The sequence below is a fragment of the Malaclemys terrapin genome, chromosome 8 (genome assembly GCF_027887155.1).
Source record: "Malaclemys terrapin pileata isolate rMalTer1 chromosome 8, rMalTer1.hap1, whole genome shotgun sequence".
Lineage (NCBI taxonomy): Eukaryota > Metazoa > Chordata > Testudines > Emydidae > Malaclemys > Malaclemys terrapin.
Window position 1 is genome coordinate 92,674,331 of NC_071512.1, and position 24,427 is coordinate 92,698,757.

General features: G+C 43.1%; 1 protein-coding gene across 3 annotated transcripts in view; it reads right to left on the minus strand.

The window, feature by feature from the left end:
• The window catches only part of ROR1 (receptor tyrosine kinase like orphan receptor 1), a 252,394-nt gene that overhangs the window by 12,232 nt on the left and 215,735 nt on the right, over nucleotides 1-24,427 (minus strand). For all 3 annotated transcript variants that reach the window (XM_054038421.1, XM_054038422.1, XM_054038423.1), the window contains 3 exons: nucleotides 10,525-10,652; nucleotides 8,914-9,231; nucleotides 7,743-7,988 (listed from right to left, as the gene is read on the minus strand). In XM_054038421.1, the coding sequence (XP_053894396.1) occupies nucleotides 7,743-7,988; nucleotides 8,914-9,231; nucleotides 10,525-10,652 (692 nt within the window). The remainder of the gene's footprint in view (nucleotides 1-7,742; nucleotides 7,989-8,913; nucleotides 9,232-10,524; nucleotides 10,653-24,427) is intronic.

The following is a 24,427-nucleotide window of genomic DNA, read 5'->3' on the forward strand; positions in this document are numbered from 1 at the left end:
TCAATAGTCCATCTAGCCCTGTCTTCCAACAGTTGCCAATGCCAGGTGCCCCAGGGGGAATGAACAGAACAGGTAATCATCAAGTTGCCCTGTTGCCCACTACCAGCTTCTACCACTACCAGAGGCGAGGGACATGCAGAACATAGTGTTGGATCCCTGCCCACCCTGGCTAATAGCCATTGCTGGACCTATCCTACATGAACTTATCTAGTTCTTATTGGAACCCTGTTATAATTTTGGCCTTCACAACATCCCTTGGCAAAGAGTTCCACAGGTTGACTGTGAAGAAACACATTTTTTTGTTTGTTTTAAATCTGCTGCCTATTAATTTCATTGGGTGACCCAAATTCTTGTGTTATGTGAAGGAGCAAATAACATTTCCTTATTCAACTTTTCCACACCATCCATGATTTTATAGACCTCTATCATATCTCCCCTTAGTCATCTCTTTTCCAAGCTGAAAAGTCCCAGTCTTTTTAATCTCTCCTCATACGGAAGGTGTTCTATACCCCTAATCATTTCTGTTGCCCTTCTCTGTACCTTTTTGAAATCCAATACATCTTTTTTGAGATGGGGTGAAGTACTCCTGTTCTTCTTTTTGCGGATACAGACTAACACGGCTGTTACTCTGAAATCTGAATGGACTGTTCAATATGTTGGTGTACTGTGGATTTATATGGAGACAATATGATATTTTTCTCTTATTATCTATCCCTTTTCTAATGATTTCCAATATTGTTAGCTTTTTTAATTGCCACTGCACATTGAGCAGATGTTTTCAGAGAACTATCCACAATGACTCCAAGATCTCTTTCTTGACGGGTTCAGCTAATTTAAACACCATCATTTTGTATGTATAGTTGGGATAATATTTTGCCAAGTGCATTACTTTGCATTTATCTAGGGTTACCATATTTAAACATTAAAAAAAGAGGACACTCCACGGGGCCCTGGCCACGCCCCTTCCCCGCTCCAACTCCGCCTCTTCCCCGCCCCTGCCCCAAAGACCCTGCCACAACTCCGCCCCCTCCCCTGAGCGCCCCGCATTCCCCCTCCTCCCTCCCAGCCATGCGAAACAGCTGCCCGAGCGCTACCGGCTTCACGGTTTGCCAGGCAGCCCCCAGACCTCCAGATCCTGCGCCCCCGGCCGGGCACTTCCCCAGCGCAGCCGGAGCCCGGGAGGGGAAGCACCCGGCCGGGGACGCAGGGTCTGGCGGTCTGGGGGCTGCCCGGCAAACCGTGAAGCCGGTAGCGCTCGGGCAGCTGGGCTCTTCAGCTGCACAGAGCTGAGGTGTCTGGGGGGAGCTGCAGGCGGATTCCCCCATGGCCACGGCGGCGGTGGCGGCTGCTGCTCCCCCCAGACACCTCAGCTCTATGCAGCTGAAGAGCCGAGCTGCCCGAGCGCTACCAGCTTCAGCGCTGTAAAGTAGCAGTGTGGACTGGGGTGGGCAAACTTTTTGGGCCGAGGGCCACATCTGGGTGGGGAAATTGTATGCAGGGCCGGGGCAGAGGGTTGGGATGCGGGAGGGAGTGCGGGATGCGGGAGGGGGTCCGGTGTGCAGGAAGGGGCTCAGCAGGGCCGGCTTTAGGCCGATTCAGCCGATTCGGCTGAATTGGGCCCCGGGCCAAGAGGGCCCCGCGCTGCAGCTATCAACCCCGCCCTGCCCCAGCTCACTTCCCCGGCCCCTCCTCCTCTCCCCTGAATCAGAGATTCGCGGGAAGTCTGAGACGAAGCAGGGGCAGGCCAGCAGCACGAGGTAAGCTGGGGTGGGGAGGGGTGGGGGTGGGGGCAGGGCTCCGGGGAGGCGCACCCATCCCGCAGGCCCCAGCAGCTCTGGCCCGGCTTGGCTCCAGCCCGGCCCCCGCGGCCCGGCTCCGGCCCGGCCCGGTCCCCGCGGCTCGGGGCCCCTCATCCCCCCCGCTGCGCGGCTTCCGCGGCGCGGCTGGGATTCCCCCCCCCGGCGCGGCTCCTGCGGCGCGGCTCGGGTTCCCCCGGCCCCCCCGCGGGTCGGGTCCCCCCAGCGCCCCCCGCGGCGCGGGTCGGGTCCCCCCGGCCCCCCGGTGGCGCGGCGCGGCTCGGGGCCCCCCGGCGGCGCGGCTCGGGTCCTGGGGGCGGGGCTTGCAGCAAGCCCCGCCCCCAGGAATCGGGCCCCACTCTTGCTAAAGCCAGCCCTGGGGCTCAGGGCAAGGGATTGGTGCAAAGGAGGGGTGCGGAGTGCAGGAGGGGGCTCAGGACAGGGGTGCAGGAGGAGTGTGGACTGTGGGAGGGGGCTCAGAGGAGGGGGTTGGGGTGCAGGAGGGGTGCTGGGTGTGGGAGGGGGCTCAGGGGAGGAGGTTGGGGTGCACAGGGGTGCAGTGTGCAGCAGGGAACTCAGGGCAGAGGGGTGGGGTGCAGGAAGGGTGCGGGGTGTACAAGGGGGCTCAGGGCAGGGAGTTGGGGTGCAGGAGGGTTGTGGGGTGTACAAGGGGGCTCAGGGCAGGGAGTTGGGGTGCAGGAGGGGTGCGAGGTGCAGGCAGGGGGCTTAGGGTAGGGAGTTGGGGGGTGGGGTGCAGGAGGGATTCGGACTCCCGCCCGGCGCCACTTACCTAAAGTGGTTCCGGGGTGGCAGTGGCGCGCACCAGGACCAGGGCAGGCTCCCTGCCTGCCTGCCATGTCCCTGTCCCACTTCAGGAAGCACTACGGCCCCTGAGGGGGGAGTGGAGGGGTCCACATGCGCTGCCCTTCCCGCGCCTCCAGGTACCTCCCCTGAAGCTCCCATTGGCCACGGTTTCCCGTTCTTGGCCAATGTGAGCTGCGGGGGGTGGAGCCAGAGGCCAGGGCAACACACGGAGCCTTCTGCCCCCCGGCCCAGGGACTGCAGGGACGTGGTGCCGGCCGCTTCTGAGAGCGGCATGGGGCCCACAGCACCACGGGGGGCAATCCTGAGGGTCGGATCCAAAGTCCTGATGGGCGGGATTCAGCCTGCAGGCCGTAGTTTGCCCACCCCTAGTGTAGACAGTGCACCAGTGCTGGTAGCTATTCCCCTGTGGAGGTGTTTTTTTTATAGCACTGGGACAGCTCTCTGTGCAGTGCCTAGGGTGACCAGATGTCCTGATTTTATAGGGACAGTCCCGATTTTTGGTTCTTTTTCTTATATAGGCTCCTATTACCCCCCATCCCGTCCCGATTTTTCACACTTGCTCTCTGGTCACCCTAGTCATACCACGATTACACAGCGTTGCTAGTGAAGACATGCCCTTAGACTGGTCCCAGTACAGACTCCTGAGAGACACCACTATTTACCTCTTTCCATTCTCATCTTCTATTCCTACCCTTTGTTTCCTATCTTTTAACTGAAGTGCTTTCAGGATCATCTAATGAGCCTTAATTTACTTTAATGATAAGCCTTTTGTTATCTTAATCACCCTGCCTCTGTTTATAAACAAACTCCCTGCCCCAAAGGCGTGCTGCTCCCAGCTTCTGAACTCATCACATCTCACACTCAAGATGTTGCAGTTAAGAGCTCCGTCTGGGGCTAGGGTGAGTAGACCTCCCTACGAAACTCAGGGGGAGCTAAAGCCCTCTCCTGTCCCCCCTAAATGGCGCCCCTGCTTCTTGCAGCAAAAATTGTGATAATTTTCACCTGTATTCTCTCTTCTTCCCCACTTTGCCTGGCAGGAAAAAAACAAAAACAAAACAATTTATTTGGAAGCCCCCCTGTTCTAACATGTCCTTAGGCCCCACCCTGCCATACTGAAGGCCATCATCTCTCTTCGGGAGTACTGTGTCCTACTGTCTTAAGTCAGTGTTTTTTTAGGGCAGGTGCAGTAGATTTTATTGGCACAAATGCAGATCATACACATTTTGACAGCGGGCAAGTCTCTTGACCTGTAGGCCCCAGCTTTTTCTGAGAGGGCCAATTCAATGGAGTCAGTGGGCTGAGGCAGGGTAGCTTTAGTATTTTGTGGAAGGGCTGGGAGGCAGCGTTTTACTGTTGACACTGGGCCAGCTGAGTGTGTCTGTGTTTTCAAAGCTGGATTTGTGCAAGTGCTGAGAGGGCCATACAGATGCCTATTACAAATCTAATTAAAGGGACACTTGAGCTGAAATTTGGGTCCAGTTCAGATCATGAGGGTGGCAAAGTTCACATGAATTCAGATTTAACTTTGCACAGCTCTTCTTCTTCCCATATTTGCCATCTTATCCCATCTTATGCCCTCTCCCCTTCCTTATGCTGCCATTGCAGCCTCTCTCCTAATTGTTCCTTTCAGATCAGATTTGGCATCTAGGCACCGGCTGAGGGCCACAACACCACAGCAGGGGTGAAGAGAGGGGACTGAGGAACAGTTCCCCATGCATCTATCTGGCTCTATGGACTGGTGAGGGGTGGCTTGATCCACAGCCTCATCCCTTCCTTTGGTAGTGACTTCCATCCCCAGGACTGCTAGGAAGCTCCTACCTAGTACAAGGACTGCAACTGTCCCTGCCATAGGCACTGACTCCATGGGTGCTCCAGCCCCGGAGCACCCCTGGAAAAAAAATGGTGGGTGCTCAGCACCCACTGGCGGGCCCCGCTGATCAGCTCCTCTCCGTCCCCCACAGCACTTCCCGCACGCCGCTGATCAGTTGTTCAGGGGCGGACAGGAGGTGCTGGGGGGGAGAGAGAGGAGGGGGGCAGGAAGAGGCGGAGTGAGGGCGGGGCACTCTCAGGGGAGGGGGCGGAATGGGGCGGGAGGAGAGGGTTGGGGGGCAGCAAGAGATGGGGTGGGGCCTTGGGGGAAGGGGTGGAGCGGGGGCGGGGTCAAGCACCTCTGCAGAAATCAGAAAGTCAGCACCTCTGGTCCCTGCTTTCCCTCACAACTGCATTAAGGAAATCTCTACCACACTTTGCCTCATGTGTCCTTTCATGCTATTCCACACCGGTGCCTATATACCCAGCCCTTCCCCCCAATCCTCTGGCAAGGCTTCCTACACTTGTCTCTCCACAGCCTCGCACTTGGATTATTGTCCCACACTACAGATTTGTCTGCAAAAGACATCACAGGCTTTATCAACTGCTGCATATGTGACAGCTGAAGCGGGCCGCTCACAACGGGTCGCAGACCTGGGAAATAAAATGGCCAAAAAGCAAGCAGGGTTGCTAAAGGGGTGCCTGTTGCTAAAGGGGGGGGCACCTGGGTGTGGCTGCTTTCCCCACTTGCCCACCTCTCCTGGGGAAGAGCAACCAATTGGAGCTGCTGCAGGAAGCAGGCAGAGCTCTCCTCCTTCCCCTTAGAAGCCCAAGCCCTTCTCAAGGGAGGGGAGGAGGCAGGAGAAAGAGCCCAGCAGCTCAGGGTAGCTCCCCTCCCTCCCCCCTCCCCTCCTGTGAGGTGAGCAAGGGGATAGCGCCTCTCCTCCTCCCCCCTTGCAGCACCCAGCCTGGGAAGGGGGAGAAGGAACTCTTGCAGCCCCCTCCCCAGCCTGGGAAAGAGGGGATTAAAAGCCCCAGGAGCTGACGGAGGAGTGGAGGTGAGGTGGCAGTGGGACAGAACAGATGTGGGGGCAGAACTGATGGGTGGCAGGATTGATTTGGAGTTGGGGGGATGTTAATTGTTGTGCAGGGGGATGGGCAGATGTCACGGTGATGATAGACCTCTTCCCCTCCCCCCAACACTTTTTTCAGACCACTTTAAGCACCAGTTAGAACCAACAGGAGACAAACACACAGAGGCATAGGCACCAGTTCATCCCCTGCAGTGTCCCAATCAAGTGGAAAGAGAAGAACAGGAGTACTTGTGGCACCTTAGAGACTAACAAATTTATTAGAGCATAAGCTTTCGTGGACTACAGCCCACTTCTTCGGATGCATACAGAAGTGGGCTGTAGTCCACGAAAGCTTATGCTCTAATAAATTTGTTAGTCTCTAAGGTGCCACAAGTACTCCTGTTCTTCTTTTTGCGGATACAGACTAACACGGCTGTTACTCTGAAACCAATCAAGTGGAATTACCATTCCTATTAAGCAGCAGTCACTACCATGAAGCCTCATTAGGCTTAAATTGGTTCCCTGGGAGACATCCCAATTAAGTCAGTTTCCCCAATTAAGAAGGTCCCAATTAGGTGGAGTGTAAGATATTTTAAAAATGTGCCTGAATTGGCTTTTTCAGCAAGTACAAAAAGAGCTGAGTAGTAACAGCTCTTTACATTTTCAAAATGCAGAACAGCTCCTAACAATTGCACCTGTAACTACACAACCAGCCACCTAATAGGATTCTATTTATTTAGATTTTAAATAGGGACCCCGTCTCAGGATCTAGACACCCTAATATCATTAATCATGCAGTAAATACAATTAAACCTTAGCAGCATTAAAACTTTCCACAGGAATTTTGTGGGCAGGCCAGCCAGACACCTACCCCTTCATCTTCTAGGAAGCACAACCTCAGCCTTCTCCTTAGACCCTATCAACCAGACGTCTTTTATAGTGTACCCTAGAAGTCACCAAATTTGGTCTATTTCAGACTAGAAGGGAGCAAGTTCCAGACTCTTGCAATCCTCCCAGAGAATGGTCTGCCAGCCACCAGATGAATTCAACACAGGGCATTACAACTATTAAGAGAGATAGTTTTGACTATGTAATGTACATGTTCCCTTTTTAACAAAAAATCTCAGTACAAACCTGAGGCAAAGCCCATTGGAGTCATTGGAAATCTTTCCACTTACTTAAATGTGCTTTGGATCAGACCCGGAATGCATACGATCCACAAGATAGTCTGATTTAATAAATGTTCATTACCAGAATCAAAATTAATTTAAACTCAAGATTGGCTACTGAACATGAAAAAGCACCTCACTTCCAAGGGGCAAGTTATCATTATTGCCATCGCTTGTGTGCAACATAATCATTTGCATGAAACCTTTTACCACAAATTACCAGAACAAGATTCTATTGTCATAAGGCTCATTGCTAGCTGCATTTTCCAACATGTATCCACAAGTAGCAGTGTTCTCTTCTTTACAGAATATCTGTATTATTAGTTTTAATGAAGACTTAATAAAATGGAAAATATTTATTCAGATCTTCCTCAGACTCCCTCCAAATATCAGGAGTTCAGATAAAATGAGACCTGGATCTCAGCTAACCTTGAGTTTGTAAAACCTAAATCCAGGTGCTGAAGTTTTACAAAATCAAAACCAAAACCCAGCTGACAAGTGTTTTGCAACCCCTCCCCTTTTTTTTTAAAACAAAGGCTGAACTGTATTAAGCTAGGTTTGTATTTATTAAAATGATTAAAAATAAATCAAAGGGAAACAATTTTATAATGCATTTAGGATCAGTGCCAACAAAGCCAATTCTACTTCACTAAGAAGTGATATTAATTTTAACCATTACTTTGAAAATGTAGACCACATGACATGCTAGAAACACTTATACTTCATTGAGGAGGTTTAAGCTTTACAACCTTTCCTAATAAAATATTTTCATGCTGTTGCTTCAGTTGCTTACCAGATGCACAGGTAAGAACTGTAAGGTTTCCCTTGTTGGGGAATTTCCTGTTTCAGATGCTGTGGCTTTAGGTACAAACACTGCATGTAGTCTTCTTTACCAGAGCTCCCTTTCCAGACACAACAAAAGCGTTCTGTGCACAGCTACACAGAATGTATGTGATGGGGCACAACTGTATGGATCAGACAAATGTTACACTTTTTCCTTCAATAAAGTAATTCCAATGTTTCCCCTTTAAAAAAGGATTAGAAATAAAATGGGATGGTTCAGTATTTACCACATGCTGGGATGTCACAAAGCTCAGACTTCAAATTTTCATCTAAGGTAAAGCACCATGGCGCTTCCTTCTGATTCCCTGGATTTCGACAATAGGAATGGCCCCCGTTTAACTCTGGGTATCTGATGGCGGTGAAGGTATGTGTGTGCGGATACTGAGAGTTCCATGGCTGGCACTGACGTCCAGACTTTGTCACACTGACAGTCCCACGGTAATCTACTCCACTATTGTTGTAACATTTGTGATCTGAAAAACATTAAAGCAATAGTTGATTGCAGCGAGTCAGAATGCTACCATACATACTGACTACGAGTTGATCTAGGAGTGCATAATTAACCTCCTGGAGACTAAGCACAATTCTGCAGACCTGGGGCCTGGAAACCAAATTCAAGGAGTAAGGGGTCCCAATTTGTTGTGGCTGTAACACTTGGCCTGCCTTGCATTCACATTCCTGGGAGGATTTAAAGCTTATGCTTTAGTAATGAAAACAGCTTACTTTGAGTATTTTTAATAAAAAATACATAAGAAGAGTCAAGCCTACAGTGGGAATCTGAATCACATTAATTATTTTAATATAAAGGTAGAGAATACGTAGGACACAATAAATAAATAAATATTTATTATTTTCGACACAAACATTTGATATTGCAGTAACTCAGTGCCCAAGAGTGCGCTCCTGTCAATGCCTGTAGTTATGCCTTAGAACAACATTTTAGGCAAGTACAGTCATGGACCTGATCCCGTGAGCCTTAATCATGTTGACTTGTCCTTAATCACACCAGCAGTACCATTAGAATATATTGAACTACTGTGGCAAGGACGTCTTACATGTGTAAGGGTTGCAGGACCGGGATCTTAGATGTTTACTGATCTTAAAATGTTACAAGTGAAACCATCCTTTTTGTTAGTTCATTTTTTTTTTTCAAAAAAATCTGAAGCCAATAAACTGCTAGTAGTGTAAATCCAGAGGCAATTTAAGTAAATATTGAAAAAGTTATTGCGAGTTTCCGTGGGTTCTGGAATAACCAGCCCAGTCTTCCACCAACTTGACGCAAGACTATAATGATTGTGAGTTTTCAGAGTTCATGACTAACCCATTTGGGGGCAGAGAGTGATTAGATAAACCTTCACATGCTGACCTGATAATTCTTGCACAGCAACTTTCACTTACTTTTATTTATAGGATCTGCCATGGGGATTCCAATCCGGATACAATTTACAGCTTCTGGGCTATCTGGCTGAGGAAGATCTTCACAGTTTGGCAGCTTTAATCTCATCAGAATCATAGGATTGGACCTTGCAAAAATATACTCTGTCTGACAAAGGACATTTTCCAGAATTTCACATTCATCACGGCATAGATCTCGGGGTTTTGGGGCTGGTGAGGTCTCATCACAGTATGGGAAAGCGTAGTGGCACAAAGAAGGAATGGCAAACTGGGAGCATTTATCAGATAAGTGACTGGAAGTGCCAATCATAGTGAAGGCAGCTGTAAAACACACAAAAGGATTTTATTTAACATGACAGAAGTTTTAGGCTCAACAGTATAATCCATACTTTGTACACATTTGACAATGGCAAGTTACTAAAGTAAGAAGAACAAACTCATTTTTTCAGCAATTACAGTAATAACTATTATTTCAGAACATTAAATTCCAGCGGGGACAAATGCACATTCTAGAAATACAGGATAACAATTATTTTAAAAGTTGGTATAATGTTCATTTCAGTGAAAAAGAAATTACATTCGGTGTCAACATTGCATTGATTTTAAGCTGTCTCAAAACTACAAATTAAATTTTATTTTTATTTGTTTTTTTTTTCCCAGATAGTTCGTAAAGTCGTCTAAATATTTTGTTTCTTGGATTACTTTTACCGGATAGGTAAGAACAGCAGGTTCTACAGAATGCATAATAACAAAAATATTGTACATTTACATATTGCATCCTTCATCCCAAAGGATCCCAAATCACTTTATAAACAAACCGATAGAGTGTATGAACTGCTGTATATTTAAGGAACATTTCCATCACTGCTGTAATGCAATGTTTTAACAGCGCATGGCAACACTGCATAACACTTTATGGAAAGATGTCAAGCACACTATCCAATTGAAACCACAGGAGAATTTTAGACCACTGGAAAGTCATTAGCTTGGCTGGAATCTGGCCATGGGCAACACACCTAAAATTGTGGGAAAGTACCATGAAGTCTTTACAAGAGATCAAGAGCTTTGTTTTATGTCTCGTCGCACACAGGGCACTTCCCTCACACAGTGCTCGGGCATCGGTTCCTTACTAAGTCAGAGGCAAGAATGCCACCTGTTGAATTACTTACACAGCCTTCTTCAGTACCTGGGGTTTTCCTCAACGGTCTGTCAACCAAGTAATGACCCAGCTTGGCCTTGCTTAGCTTTTAAAATATGCTGGGATCACAGCACAAGATAGACCAGATGTGAGCCATACCTAGTGTGTGTGTGTGTGTGTGTGTGTGTGTGTGTGTGTGTGTGAGTGTGTGTGTGTGTGTGTGTGTGTGTGTGTGCGCCAATCAGCAGAGACATACAGCATATTAAAAAGCTGTGCATATTTGATATGACCCATTCCACTGAAAACATGCTATATACCAATCCGGAGTAGGCTTTGCTGTGGCGAAACTCCACAGCAAGTGGGAAGGTAACAAAAGAGGATATAAGGAAAAAATAATGTTAGTGGCAAGAGACTGTAGCAGTTCTCTGGAAAAAGGTGTGTATTTTTGAGAGCTAGGGGCAACATGCTTTACCTACCTGTAATCTGATTTTCTATTTCACCCTGCATATGTAGAGACTCCATATAAATTGTTCGATTCCCAATAAATCTTGCACAAGCAATCCCTCTGTATGGCTGGCAAAAACCATCCTCTTCATACTCGTCACTAAAAACAATCATACACACAAAAGGCTAAAACACAACATATTTTAAATGGAATCGGTAGCCAAAAGTCACTAGAGGGAGTTCACATTTATATTATTATAGATATTTTTGAGAGTTCTATGTTTGTCTGGTAGTGCAGAGAGCCCGGATATAGCCTGCCACACCACTTAAGACTGTGTTAAAGGATTAAATGGTATTTAGGTGGTGCAGAGGACATTGCACAGACTTCATACCCTGGTTGAATATAATGGTAAAAGATTCTGTTGGTGGTTTTCAATATCCTGAAAAAGCATCACAGAGTGAAATACACGGAACATACACATTTATCCTTCAATCTTTGTGAATGCAGGTAACACAATATTACAGGTCAGTCAAAACCCAGGCTCATGTTGTCTTAAGTGTATGAATTCTACATTAGGGAAAGACTGTATTCTGGAAATGATATCCAGTCACAATCGGAAGAGCAAACTGGGATTGGTTGAAAAAAATGGCTTTACATTTATTTTAAATAACAGAGACGCTCTTTCTACTACTTAAACTGTGATGTTGGGAAAGCATTTTCCAAATCTTCTACTTTAATCATTTGAATTTAAATGCAGCAAAAGTAACGTTGGACAGAGAAAGAAACAGAAGGGTGTGTAAAACATCATAGCCCTCTGAGCACTCATAGTTAATATGTATAAATGGGGAGGAGCTCCTTCCACATTTAGCAAATGCTATAAAATTGTTCATAAAACAGAGCAAGAGCTAGAATGGGAGACCCACAGACACATTTGCTTCATTAATTACTTTGTATTTAGGCATTTAATACATAAATACAGATGTGAAAATATTTGCCAATATTCCTCAAACAAGACTAGGAAAGGAAGTTACCAAACCTCAGACAAAGGGACCAGACACTGTTTAGTTTGAACAGAGAATCAACAGCTAATAATAGGCATGTAATGCAATTCCTTTTCGGAAGGAATCAGGGAGAGGCTGTGTGGGTCACTTGATGTGGAAAAAGCACTTAGATGCATTGTGTGGCCCTTTTGATTTCACATTTCGAGAAAATCTGATGTTGGAGGAAGGCTTGCAAAGATGGATAGAGCATTTATACAGAGACCTCAACACACAGATCATGCAAAGATACTTTTCTCCTCTTCCCCACAGACACTGGATGCAAGTGCTTGGAAATACAAATTACAACTTGACTTCTTGATGTCTTCCACTTGTATGCACAACTTATTACCTAGATTGCCCAATGTCTTGCACAGTGACCTGGGGGAGTTACTAGGATTAAAATGGAGGTGGCCTCAGGCATCTTTCAGGCCACCCCATATATTTTTCAGCACTTTCTAATAACTATTCCGACACAGTGATGCCTGTGGATGAACACAGCAGGCTTTCTACATTCACATGGAGACATGAGAAGCCACAAAACAAATTAAGTAATGAGTAACTGTGAAGGAAGGGAGGGAATTGAGGAGATGCTCTCCCTTATTTAAAATTACTGGGCCTACAGATTCAGCTTCATGGAGAGATGGCTGCAAAGAGATTGAACAGTTGTGTTGCTTAAGCATGCCTGGCACATGAAGAGTTATAAAAGCTACAATTAATGACATTTTTCATGCTTTGTTCTTCTTTTTCTATTAGAAATAAAATTACAACTCACATGCTCTGTCTCACAGTAAAAATATAGAAGCGTGGTGAGAAAGGCTCAGCTGGTGTTTCACCTCTTATCGTTATATTAATAAATCCAGACACCTGAAGGTGCAGAGAGGCACCTAGTGGGATTTTCAAAAGCACCTAGGCATCTAACTCCCTTTGTTTTCTGTGGGAGCTAAATGCTTTTAAAAATCCCACTAGATGTCTGCATCTTTCAGCACTTAAATACCTTTAAAAATCTAGCCCTTGGAGTCCTAGGGCACTTATGTACTTTCAAAAATCATAGAATCATAGAATATCAGGGTTGGAAGGGACCTCAGGAAGTCATCTAGTCCAACCCCCTGCTCAAAGAAGGACCAATCCCCAACTAAATCATTCCAGCTAGGGCTTTGTCAAGCCTGACCTTAAAAACCTCTAAGGAAGGAGATTCCACCACCTCCCTAGTGCTTCACCACCCTCCTAGTGAAAAAGTCTTTCCTAATATCCAACCTAAATCTCCCCTACTGCAACTTGAGACCATTACTCCTTGTTCTATCATCTGGTACCACTGAGAACAGTCTAGATCCATCCTCTTTGGAACCCCCTTTCAGGTAGCTGAAAGCAGCTATCAAATCCCCCCTCATTCTTCTCTTCTGCAGACTAAATAATCCCAGCCCCCTCAGCTTCTCCTCATAAATCATGTTCCAGCCCTCTATTCATTTTTGTTGCCCTTCGCTGGACTCTTTCCAATTTTTCCACATCCTTCTTGTAGTGTGGGGTCCAAAACTACACAGTACTCCAGATGAGGCCTCACCAATAATAATAATTAATAATATAATAATTAATGGAGATATCCTATCTCCTAGAACTGGAAGGGACCTTGAAAGGTCATTGAGTCCAGCCCCCTGCCTTCACTAGCAGGACCAAGTACTGATTTTGCCCTAGATCCCTAAGTGGCCCCCTCAAGGATTGAACTCACAACCCTGGGTTTAGCAGGCCAATGCTCAAACCACTGAGCTATCCCTCCCCCCTCCAATGTTGAATAGAGGGGAATGATCACGTCCCTCAATCTGCCGGCAATGCTCCTACTTATACAGCCCAAAATGCCGTTAGCCTTCTTGACAACAAGGGCACACTGTTGACTCATATCCAGCTTCTCGTCTATTGTACCCCTAGGTCCTTTTCTGCAGAACTGCTGCCTCGCCACTCGGTCTCTAGTCTGTAGCAGTGGATGGGATTCTTCTGTCCTAAGTGCATGACTCTGCACTTGTCCTTGTTGAACCTCATCAGATTTCTTTTGGCCCTATCCTCTAATTTGTCTAGGTCCCTCTGTATCCTACCCCTACCCTCCAGCGTATTTACCACTCCTCCCAGTATAGTGTCATCTGCAAAATTGCTGAGGGTGCAATCCATGCCATCCTCCAGATCATTAATGAAGATATTGAACAAAACCGGCTCCAGGACAGACCCTTGGGGCACTCCGCTTGATACCGGCTGCCAACTAGACATGGAGCTATTGATCACTACCCGTTGAGCCTGATGATCTAGCCAGCTTTCTATCCAACTTATAGTCCATTCATCCAGCCCATACTTCTTTAACTTGCTGGCAAGAATACTGTGGGAGATCATATCAAAAGCTTTGCTAAAGTCAAGGAATAACACGTCCACTGCTTTCCCCTCATCCACAGAGCCAGTTATCTCCTCATAGAAGGCAATTAGGTTAGTCGGGCATGACTTGCCCTTGGTGAATCCATGCTGACTGTTCCTGACCATTTTCCTCTCCTCTAAGTGCTTTAAAATTGATTCCTTGAGGACCTGCTCCATGATTTTTCCAGGAACTGAGGTGAGGCTGACTGGCCTGTAGTTCCCCGGATCCTGCTTCTTCCCTTTTCTAAAGATGCGGCACTACATTAGCCTTTTTCCAGTCATCCGGGACCTCCCCCGATCCCATGAGTTTTCAAAGATAATGGCCAATGGCTCTGCAATCATATCCGCCAACTCCTTTAGCACCCTCGGATGCAGCGCATCCGGCCCCATGGACTTGTGCTCATCCAGCTTTTCTAAATAGTCCTGAACCACTTTTCTCCACACAGGGCTGGTCACCTCCTTCCCATGCTGTACTGCCCAGTGCAGCAGTCTGGGAGCTGACCTTGTTCATGAAGACAGAGGCAAAAAAAACATTGACATTAGCTTTTTCCAGGTCCTTTTTCACTAGATTGCCTCCCCAATTCAGTAAGGGGCCCACACTTTCCTTGACCACCTTCTTGTTGCTAACATACCTGAAGAAACCGTTCTTGTTACTCTTAACATCCCTTGCTAGCTGCAACTCCAAGTGTGATTTGGCCTTCCTGATTTCACTCCTGCATGCCTGAGCAATATTTTTATATTCCTCCCTGGTCATTTGTCCAGTCTTCCACTTCTTGTAAGCTTCTTTTTTGTGTTTAAGATCAGCAAGGATTTCACTGTTAAGCCAAGCTGGTCGCCTGCCATATTTACTATTCTTTCTACACATCGGACTCTCTGCTAACTTTTGAAGAACTAAAGAAAGAATATAATTTAGAACCTGGACTGAAAGAAACAAACATTTATTTTGGACTCTAGAGGTGATTTTCCTGGTGAATTCTCCATCAAATCATACATATTTCTAGTTTATACTGGAGTTTACCTAGGGACTAGATAAGTTAGCAAGTCCTTTTGAAGGTGATAAAGCATTGGAATGAGACATACAACCAGAAAGAAATCTGATGGATATATAAACTACTTCAGTTCATAGCCAAAGAAAAGTTTTATTAACAAGGCTGCTCCACCTCACTCTCAAATTCACTCTTGTACTAAAGAAAATGTAACCCAATGTAAGTGGCTGAATGCTGAAAGGAATGTGAATGAATAGGGAGTATGGACACACATTTCTATCTGTTGGCAATGCCCTGAGGTACAGGATTTTAAGAAAGAGTTAATCTTAGGTATATAAAGGTTACAGATAAAGGGAACAGACTGGATCCAAAAGGCCCTCCCTCTGGATGTTGGCGACCAGAGGAGAATTCATTTAGACAAAACAGGATTAGTAGCTCAAACGGTGCATGCACTATTTTGCAATATTTTGGAAATGAGCTTCAGTAAAAGGGCAGTGGAGTAAATCAATTGAAAGAAATAGGAGTATTGAAATCTGACAGACACATCCCTGGTTAAAAAAAAAAAAAAAGAGAGGATTATAAAACCACCTGGACTTCATTTTGAGAGCCCCCAGCCTAAGGGGAGGTGGGGGTGAACTGAGATAGTGCAAGAGAAGCCCTACGAGTTAATTGACTATGACATGCATATCTATTATATCGACTACCATTAACAGTTCAAAACTGGACTCTTGATTAGATCCTGGTAATACTTTATTATGCTTTATGGATCTGTATGTTCCAGCCAACTTCTTTCACTTAAACAAAAATTACATGTTACATTATGGAGTATGGAAAGTTATAGCTTATTCAATTGTGACCGAAGGGAGCTTATCTTTGGGGAAAGGTGCAGTGTCAACATTCCTGGGAACTGAAGCTATTTATTTAGCCCTGGAACAAAGACCACACTGGCTGTTCAATGCACATTTCCCAAACCCAGTCCCACCCCTGACCGAGAAGGGACCGAGAAGTTGTGATGGCTGGCTTTAAGACACAGATATCTGTTCACTGGAACAGGACTGAGATCACCAATTCATTTTATATATTACAGGTTCTACGTATTTCAACCCCTTTTTGGTAATCTAATCACTGCTTCACTATTTAAATGTTTCTGAGGCCTGATCTCCAATTACCATGAAAAGCAATAGAATGGATCCTGGCTTCAATGGGAGATGGATCAGACCTTTAAGACCTGATTCAGCAAAGCACTTGAGCACATCTTAACTTTATACACATGCTTAAATCCCACTGAAGTCAAAGTCAATGGGACCTAAGCATGTGCTTAAGTGCATTGCTGAATTAGAGCCTTTAACCTTATTTGGCATTTAGAAGTTACAAAGGTCCGTTTACAGTAAGTACTTTTCACCTCTATTTCTTTTTTATTAGTTTAAACTATTAATATTTCAGTAGCACTCAGAGGATCAGAGTCTGATTGTGTTAGGTGCTGCACATGCACATACATAAAAATAGTTGATTTTGCATCTCTTACTTCCAGTGCTCCATATACCAATGGCAACTTATATGTTGTTCACATGTCAGTTTAGAGCAGGAGAGTAAAAGGGAAGGCTTGAACTTTAACTACTGACAGATGATCCTTGCATTGCTGTAAGGTGATTTTTAAAAAAATTACTTTCCATTTCTTTTTCATTTGGTTCTTTTAATATTTTTGCAAAAGCATGGATGTTTATCTTGGAACTTTCCCACTGCATTTGGATTCTGCTGGAGTTTCCCATGTGTCATTACTTTTAGCTACACATAAGAGCACCCTGTATTGAATTTACACTATATTCAGGTGTCAGTAACATTTGATTGAACAAAGCTTGCAAAAGATAGCTGCTTGCATATTATTCCTTATGTCTCACTTGGTATCTCTGAAAAATGACCTGCACCTTTCTAATTTAAATAAAAATACACATTAATTTTAAAAGACCAAGAGTAAAAGTCACTACTTGGAGCGGCACTGTAGATTTCTCAATTGTAGTATGGGTTTCGTTTGAATATTCTGCACTTGTTACATTTATGGAATTCCTACTGATGGTGACAGAAGTCCAGTATGCAAAGCAAATGCAGAACATGCAGTTGATATCCCTAGTACTGAGTAGAGAGGAGAAATTTGGCTTTACGTTGCCGATGCAACATGTTCCATTGCCTACTCTACTGCCACACAAGATCATCACACAAAGCATGGGTTTGCAAGCTTACAGTTGTGAAAACATGTCAAAGGGGTCATAACTATCTTCTCCCTCCCCATATTGGTAGATACGAGGATAGTGCTGACTATATTCCAAGTAGATGGGCCTGGGGAAAGGTCACAGCATGTAAAAGGCTGAGAACCATTGGCAAAGAAATTACTATATTTTCTTGGGATTGTTCTTTTCCCATTAGCTTTCTTTTGATTTTTGGATCAAAAAAAAGAATTCTCTCCATTGGCAACATTTATATCAATCTTGGGCACTAACTGCCTTTGCTGTAATCATATAATCATAGAAGTGTAGGACTGGAAGGGACCTCAATAGGTCATCTAGTCCAGTCCCCTGCACTCAAGGCAGGAGTAGGTAATAACTAGACCATTCCTGACAGGTGTTTGTCTAACCTGTTCTTAAAAACCTCCATTGTTAGAGATTCCTCAGCAATTTGTTCCAGTACTTAAGTTTTTCCTAATGTCCAACCTAAACCTCCCTGGCTGCAATTTAAGCCCATTGCTTCTTGTCCTATCGTCAGAGGTTAAGGAGAACAAATATTCACCATCCTCCTTGTGACTATCTCCAATTAGTCCATATCTTTCTTGCAATATGGTGCCCAGAACTGGATACAATGCTCCAGTTGAGGCCTTTCTATGTAATAACACAACACACACATACAAAATAAAGCCCCCAAACCAGAAAATGACCAATCCAGAATATTTCATACTCTCAGTTTCTCTCTTTGCTTCTCACAAAGGGACGCTTCTGATGCTTTCCCAGTGTTAATATGTTTTATAGTTTTGTCCTACTCTAATTTCTCCTATTTGGGATATCCTGTTTCACTCCATCTGGGTTTGACAAATTAAAAATGTAAACAGGAAGGATAACAAAGCCCAATGGCGCTTATAAGCTATGGTTCCTTACACAAGGGTCTTATGAAGAATAAAAAGGCACATTCAAAGAGGCAAAATGGTTTCAGACTACAAAGCCATCCATCACTGGGTTTAAACACGAACTTAGCTCAGCTTCATCACTGTGATGTCAAAATGCAAAGGTGCTTTGTGATGTGAATTCATGGTGCTGTTTCTTAAAAAGGTTATTCAGTTGCAATGATTCCAGTTCCATTCAGTCCTTATAACTTTCTGGCCCTTTTCCAGGTGAACCCTGTGTAAGTAACATCCAAAAGAAGTAGAAGGACTGAGTGCAGGAGGCACTCATAGACAGGCAGTCCATAAATAAAGGCTTTTCATAAGGGTCATTTCTTATTTGAGATGGAGATGTGATATAGTTTAAAATGTAACAAAAAAATAAAAAAAAAAATAAAAATCAAAGGGGGAGGGTGAATGGAAAAAGATATAGAGCCAAATTCTCCTCTTACTGAAATCAATGAGTTTGTATTGGCGCACTGGGACAGAAGTTAGTCCAATGGTACAAATAACTGGAAAGCTCTTTGTCAGCTCAGCATACTGCACTATGGCTCTGTTGAACCAAAACTACCTCTCTGCCTTTTTGTTGCAGTGTGATGCCACTGGGAATTTTTAAACGGCCGTTAGTGTACCTTGTGACATGAAACAACTGCTCCTTTATTAGTAGCCTCAGACAAACCCCGTTAATGTGCTGATAGCAGAAAATAAGTTAAGTAGAAATGGGCTGAAATATCCAACTTTTTCAGTGGTTCAGTGACAAACTGTTCTCAATATTAAGCACCCCATTTATTGTTTTCTATTCAATGATGTAGTCTGAATTTAAATTAGCTATCTCTTCACTTTATCCAACAAGTCTGCCAACTCCGTTTTAGAAATATGAATGTCACTGCAGATCCAGATTTGTATTTTAAAACTAGTTTTTTAAATACTTCTTTGTCTATTCCAGTCCTTTTCTATATTACCAGAAATTGCCAAGCTCCAATTAAAGCACCTCCTATAAAACACTGTTTTTCATGTGGCCATTAATTTCAGCAACAAGGAAATGTCAGCAAATTTAATGCAAGGAGCTAGATCTAGGGATTTGCTTTAGCAATAGTTGTAGCTTTAAGATCAAGACGTTAATGTGAGTTAACTTTACATGTATTTACTAACCCAATAGAGAAACTGGAGTTAGAGGGTTCAGGATTTGTTTTTATTTATTTTTTGGTGTGTGGACTACTGATTTCCAATGCATTAAGAGAAAAAACATAGAAACCAGCATAAGAGGGTCAGTTATTTTTGTCATATTACTAATGAAGGTAGGAAACGTATGTACTTAAGCTACTGACAGTATCTGAAGATTAAAAAGTGGAAGAGGAGAAGGAAAAGACATGGAAGAAAATACCCCAAAGATCTTGGAAGAAGTAAGGAGGAATCTAGGCCTATTATTGTGTTGAGAAGTTTTTTAAGATGCTCAGATACTAGTGTGATGAATAAGGTGTAAATGCTTGGATATATAATTGGTTAGTTAGATTAGACAGCTGGGCTGCCAATACTGAGATGGCCAAATGAGCAGATAGCACTAAATTATATAGGTTATATTAAAGGAAACTGAGATGAACCTCAGAACCATGTAACAAAGGTAGGTGAATGGGCAACATGATGGCTAGTGAAATTCAACAACGATGGTGCAAAAAACACACAGACAGCTACAATACATGTGCAAAGTAAAATGCTTCATTTTTAACTGTTTTGAGGGCAAAAACAAGAAACAGAATTTATCTCTGAGATATGCCAAGTGGATAGATGGGACGACTTTAATCTTAAATATAGTCTATTTGCTTTTTTTCCACTTGTAAATCTGTGAATTGGAGGCACTGTTTATTGACAGAGAAAAACAATTAAAGAATTATTTTTGTCTTACTGCACCACTAAACTAAACAGACCCAGGCATTAATATGAGTTACTTACATCAAGCAGCTGAGCCTTGATGGGAAAATAGAACAGATGACTGAATGTTCTAATTCACTTTCTATGACTCCACTTCTCCCGGGGAAAAGTGCAGAATATTTCAAGAGGGACAACAGAAAGTTCAAGAGCTTTAAAGGCTCAGATCCTGTAGTCCTCACATTGGCAAACCTCCCAGTGCAGTCAAAACTCACAGTAAAACTGATGGGAGGTTTGACTGTATGAGGACCACAGGATCTGAGCCCTCAAAAGTCTTGAACTTTGGGTTGTCCCAATTGAAGCATTTGTCACTTTTCCCTTGGAGAAGAGGGAATAGAGGGTAACTAAGAATTAGTCCTTAATTTTATTTCCCAAAAGTTACACACTTCAGAACACGTGACCCAAGACTGGGGATATTTTGCTTGAGAGGAACTGAGTTCATAATAAATAGTAAGAAATGACAGAATGGAAAAGAGAAATCTGCTCCATTTAACTATATAATTATTTGTGTGGGCAATCAGATGGGCTATTTTTATTATTATGTATGGCACAGTTTACCCATATATACAGATTAATCCTGCATAATTTATCTTTACATTATTAATCACATCATAAAATTTATCTGTATTCTTGTTCCAACTTTATATAAAATAAAATTTATATGTTTTTACTTGGCAGAAATCCATTAAAGCAAACAGATGAATAATATTCTCTCATACTTTCCAAAGGAGCACAAAACAGTTACTTGTGTCTAATTTAGAAAATGGGAACATATTGGCCCTATTTCATAACAATATTTCAGAAATGCAAGGGTTGCATTTCAGTTTGGAAAGGGAAAAGAATTGTCCAGGCTTGTATGTCACTTTCAGGGAAAGTGATATCTGGGGTAATATATTCTGTTCCAGTTTAGAAACCCATTTAAAATCACAAGGCAGTTATGGTTTAATGTCCAGGAAACAAAACTACAACAGAGGGATACCAATAACAAGAATGAATAATGTTGCTGTTTTGTCATCATTAATGTATGGGGGGTCCTATGGTACCAATGAATACTCAGGTTCCTAACTTCAGTGAATTTTACATATTACCTTGACAGGTGGCTTCTTTATTTTTCTACTTCGCTGCTGACTGTTGCACATTACACTGATAGGTACCTTAAAAATGTTGCCTCAGATGCATGGGCAAATAAAGCATCTAAAATAAATGTGAGTTCAGATTGCTATTTAATGGACAGTGGTACAGATCAGGATTCGGTCCTTCATTGTACTTGGCCCTGTGCAAACACAGTGACACAGTCACTTACATTTCTTACCGTTTCACTAGCATAATGTTCTGAGTATTACTCAGTTCTACCTAACATTTCACTCCCTCCCCCCCAACCTGCAGTCATTTCTTGTTAGAGTGTTTTTCTGCTGAAAAAAGGCAGGTTTGTGCAAAGACATAAACATCACTGGTGAGAGCTGACGTGTTTTCTACTAGTGAAAGCAAGGCAGTGCTGGAAGCTGAATAAAATATATTTCTTACGCAATTAATCTCTTGGCAAGGATATACTAGCAATTACTGTATGTTTTTCTTTGTCGCTGTTAGAAAGTTTTACAGTACCTCTATCTACATAATTCATTTCTAGAAAGAAAAAGCTGCCTAGAAAATCTCAGTAACATCCTCAGGTAAAAACATTTAGTGTTCATGCATTTGATTTAAATATTGACACATTTTTTCAGCTGGAATTCTAGAATCTGAGATTCACTCCTCTTAAATGCTTTACAATAATTTCTTCCCTACTAAAACTCTTTCTAGAAACTGAAGTCACATTCTTGCAAGCAGGAGAGGCACAGAACATGGTAGCCAACTGTGTTCTTACTCAGTGGAGCAGCAGCTGTAACTGGTTATGAAACAGCACTAGTAATAGTATTTGGATCTTTCCTGGCAGATTTCTTACATCATGATTCAATATGAACTGCAGTTATGAAAGTGCTTGCAGTTATGAAAATGTCAGGAAACTCCTAGTGCTCATGTTTTATTTGACAAAGATATTTTAGGGTTATGTTGGAAGGTAGATTCTGGATATAGAAGAAAAACTAATATACAAAGATTCTGAGGATTAAAAAAATAGGATAAAATTGTAAGTGCTAACCATTGTGTCTTCTATCAGACCTTTATGCTGGACTCTCTCTCTCTCACAGTTCTGATGATACCACATATATTTTACTTATCCAACACTCCTTGGACATTGACCTGTAGATAGGAATATTTGATGGAACTCCCATCAACTGGCTGCAATGAGATTTAACTGAGTGATACCAGACTCACTTTCCACCCATTTTGAGATGGACTCCTTGATTCTATAGCACTCCCAATACCTGATGGACTGAGGGTAAGTTCTAGCCAGAGTCTCTTAGGTGACAGTAAGGAATGCTTCCACTCAGCCATTGGGCTAGGAAGTCTAAATTAAACACCAATTAAAATGGAAATTTGAGAGAAAGGACTTCCCCTGTGTAACTAGTTAAGCTTTACCCCTCGGAGGTTGTTTCTAATAATGAATTCTTCCAAAATCCTTAATAGCTGACACATGATACATTTTTAAACATGTTTTATTAACAGTGACAAACTGTAACAACTTTACAGTCAAACTGCTGTGTCTTCAACGGCCACCCAGATTCAGATCTTTCATGGCTTGGTGTAGCTTTCTTAAGGAAAATAATATCAGTCCAATGTATCTGAGGATCTCCTTAGTTAAACATTTAATTGTTTTTACATGCACAAAAGCTGTTAAAAGGGCCTGTTTGACCAGGAAGCTGATATTCCCTAGAGGGATACTACACATGTATACTATTGCCATATGTGAGAATTATTACACATGCACTTAACATAGTGTGAGACTTGCACATTTTTTGGCATAGGAGGTGTAGAACAGGATACCTTTTACCTCTCAGAGTTTTCCCAGAAGGATATATCTCTATATCTGTATATATCACTACAAACACTGGACCAAATCCCAAAGTACATACTTAAATTGTATTCAATCTTTACTCAAACAAAACTCCCTTATACTTAGCACTGCAGGATTTGACCTTTTTACTATGTACGCTATACTTTTTATAATTCTGTTTTTGTAATAGATATGAATATAGTCATGACTGCTTTCACCCCATGGTAAAGGATAATATTAAACTAGGAAGAGTGGTCAGATAAGGCCCATCTTTCTATTTGTATGCAAACAAAAAGGAGTTCAATTAGACAAGACTGAACATAAACAAATTTATTTGTAGAGTCCATGTTTCTCTCACAGATCCCATATTTCTCTTGGAATTTACATAAAAATGTCTCAGTGCAACATATAAATCAAACCCTTAAACACAACAGGAATGTTAGGAAACATGAAAAAATTCAGTTATAGTTTAGACCACCTTATCAGTAAAGTGAATCTAGACCTGAAAGGGCCTTAATTCCCATTTACACGAAGGCTCTTTATTCCACTCTGGCAATGTAAAGGGGGCTTAGAATGGGTGCACATACAATTAACACCCATTTTAAGGGGCCTTAATATAAATGAGGTTAAGGCCCTTGAAGATCTTATGGTCTGACAGAATAATGGACACAAGGATATTTCAAAGGCTTAGCGAAAGAGCTGGTCAGAATAACGGGCCCATTTGAAGTAAATTTTTTTTTGTGAAAACCAGTCTCAATTTGCATTAAAATGCATGAAATTCAAAACAATTTCCACCAGCTCTACTACTGATTTCTGTCTCTCTCAGAAAAACTACTCACTGCTGACAACTGACAAGACTGAGGAGTTAGAACAACACAGGTTTTTGCCATTATCAACACTAATGATTTTGGGTTTACAACTCTATAATAGCTTGAAACACAATACACAGATATTTCTGTAAGCCTTAGTAAAACTTTGGAATTTGTAGGGGTTAAGGTATAACAGATCTATATCAAAAGGAAAGCACATTTAATCTAAGGCAAGTGCCCTTTTTTAATAAATATATTGTAAATACACTTGGAAGCCTCAGTGGAATGACAGTGTCTTACTTTCATAGGATTGTCCCGCTTTTCTACCCAATGCTTTTCTTTCCTCCTTTCCTATGAAACAATGGCCAATTATCCCACTTTTTGATATTGCCATCCTAAAGTTCTTGTCCTACCTTGATAGCAAACAATCAGCCTTAGGTTATCTGTGGAAACCGTACCTGAAGGGACCATCTCTAGAGGTGAATGGTCCACTCAGTTAGTTGTTGGCCCCTGGTGAGACTTCAAATAAGGCTTTGAAATAGCCCCAGCTTCATTCTAGATGAAGAATTCTGTGATGTCACTACCTGAGACACTAGAAATTAGACTGACCTGAGTAAGTCCATCTGTTTGTAACTTTTACACCCTATCTTATCATTCTGATTAATTTTATTATTAATTCCTTCTCTGCTCTGTTTTCGTGTGTTTGTG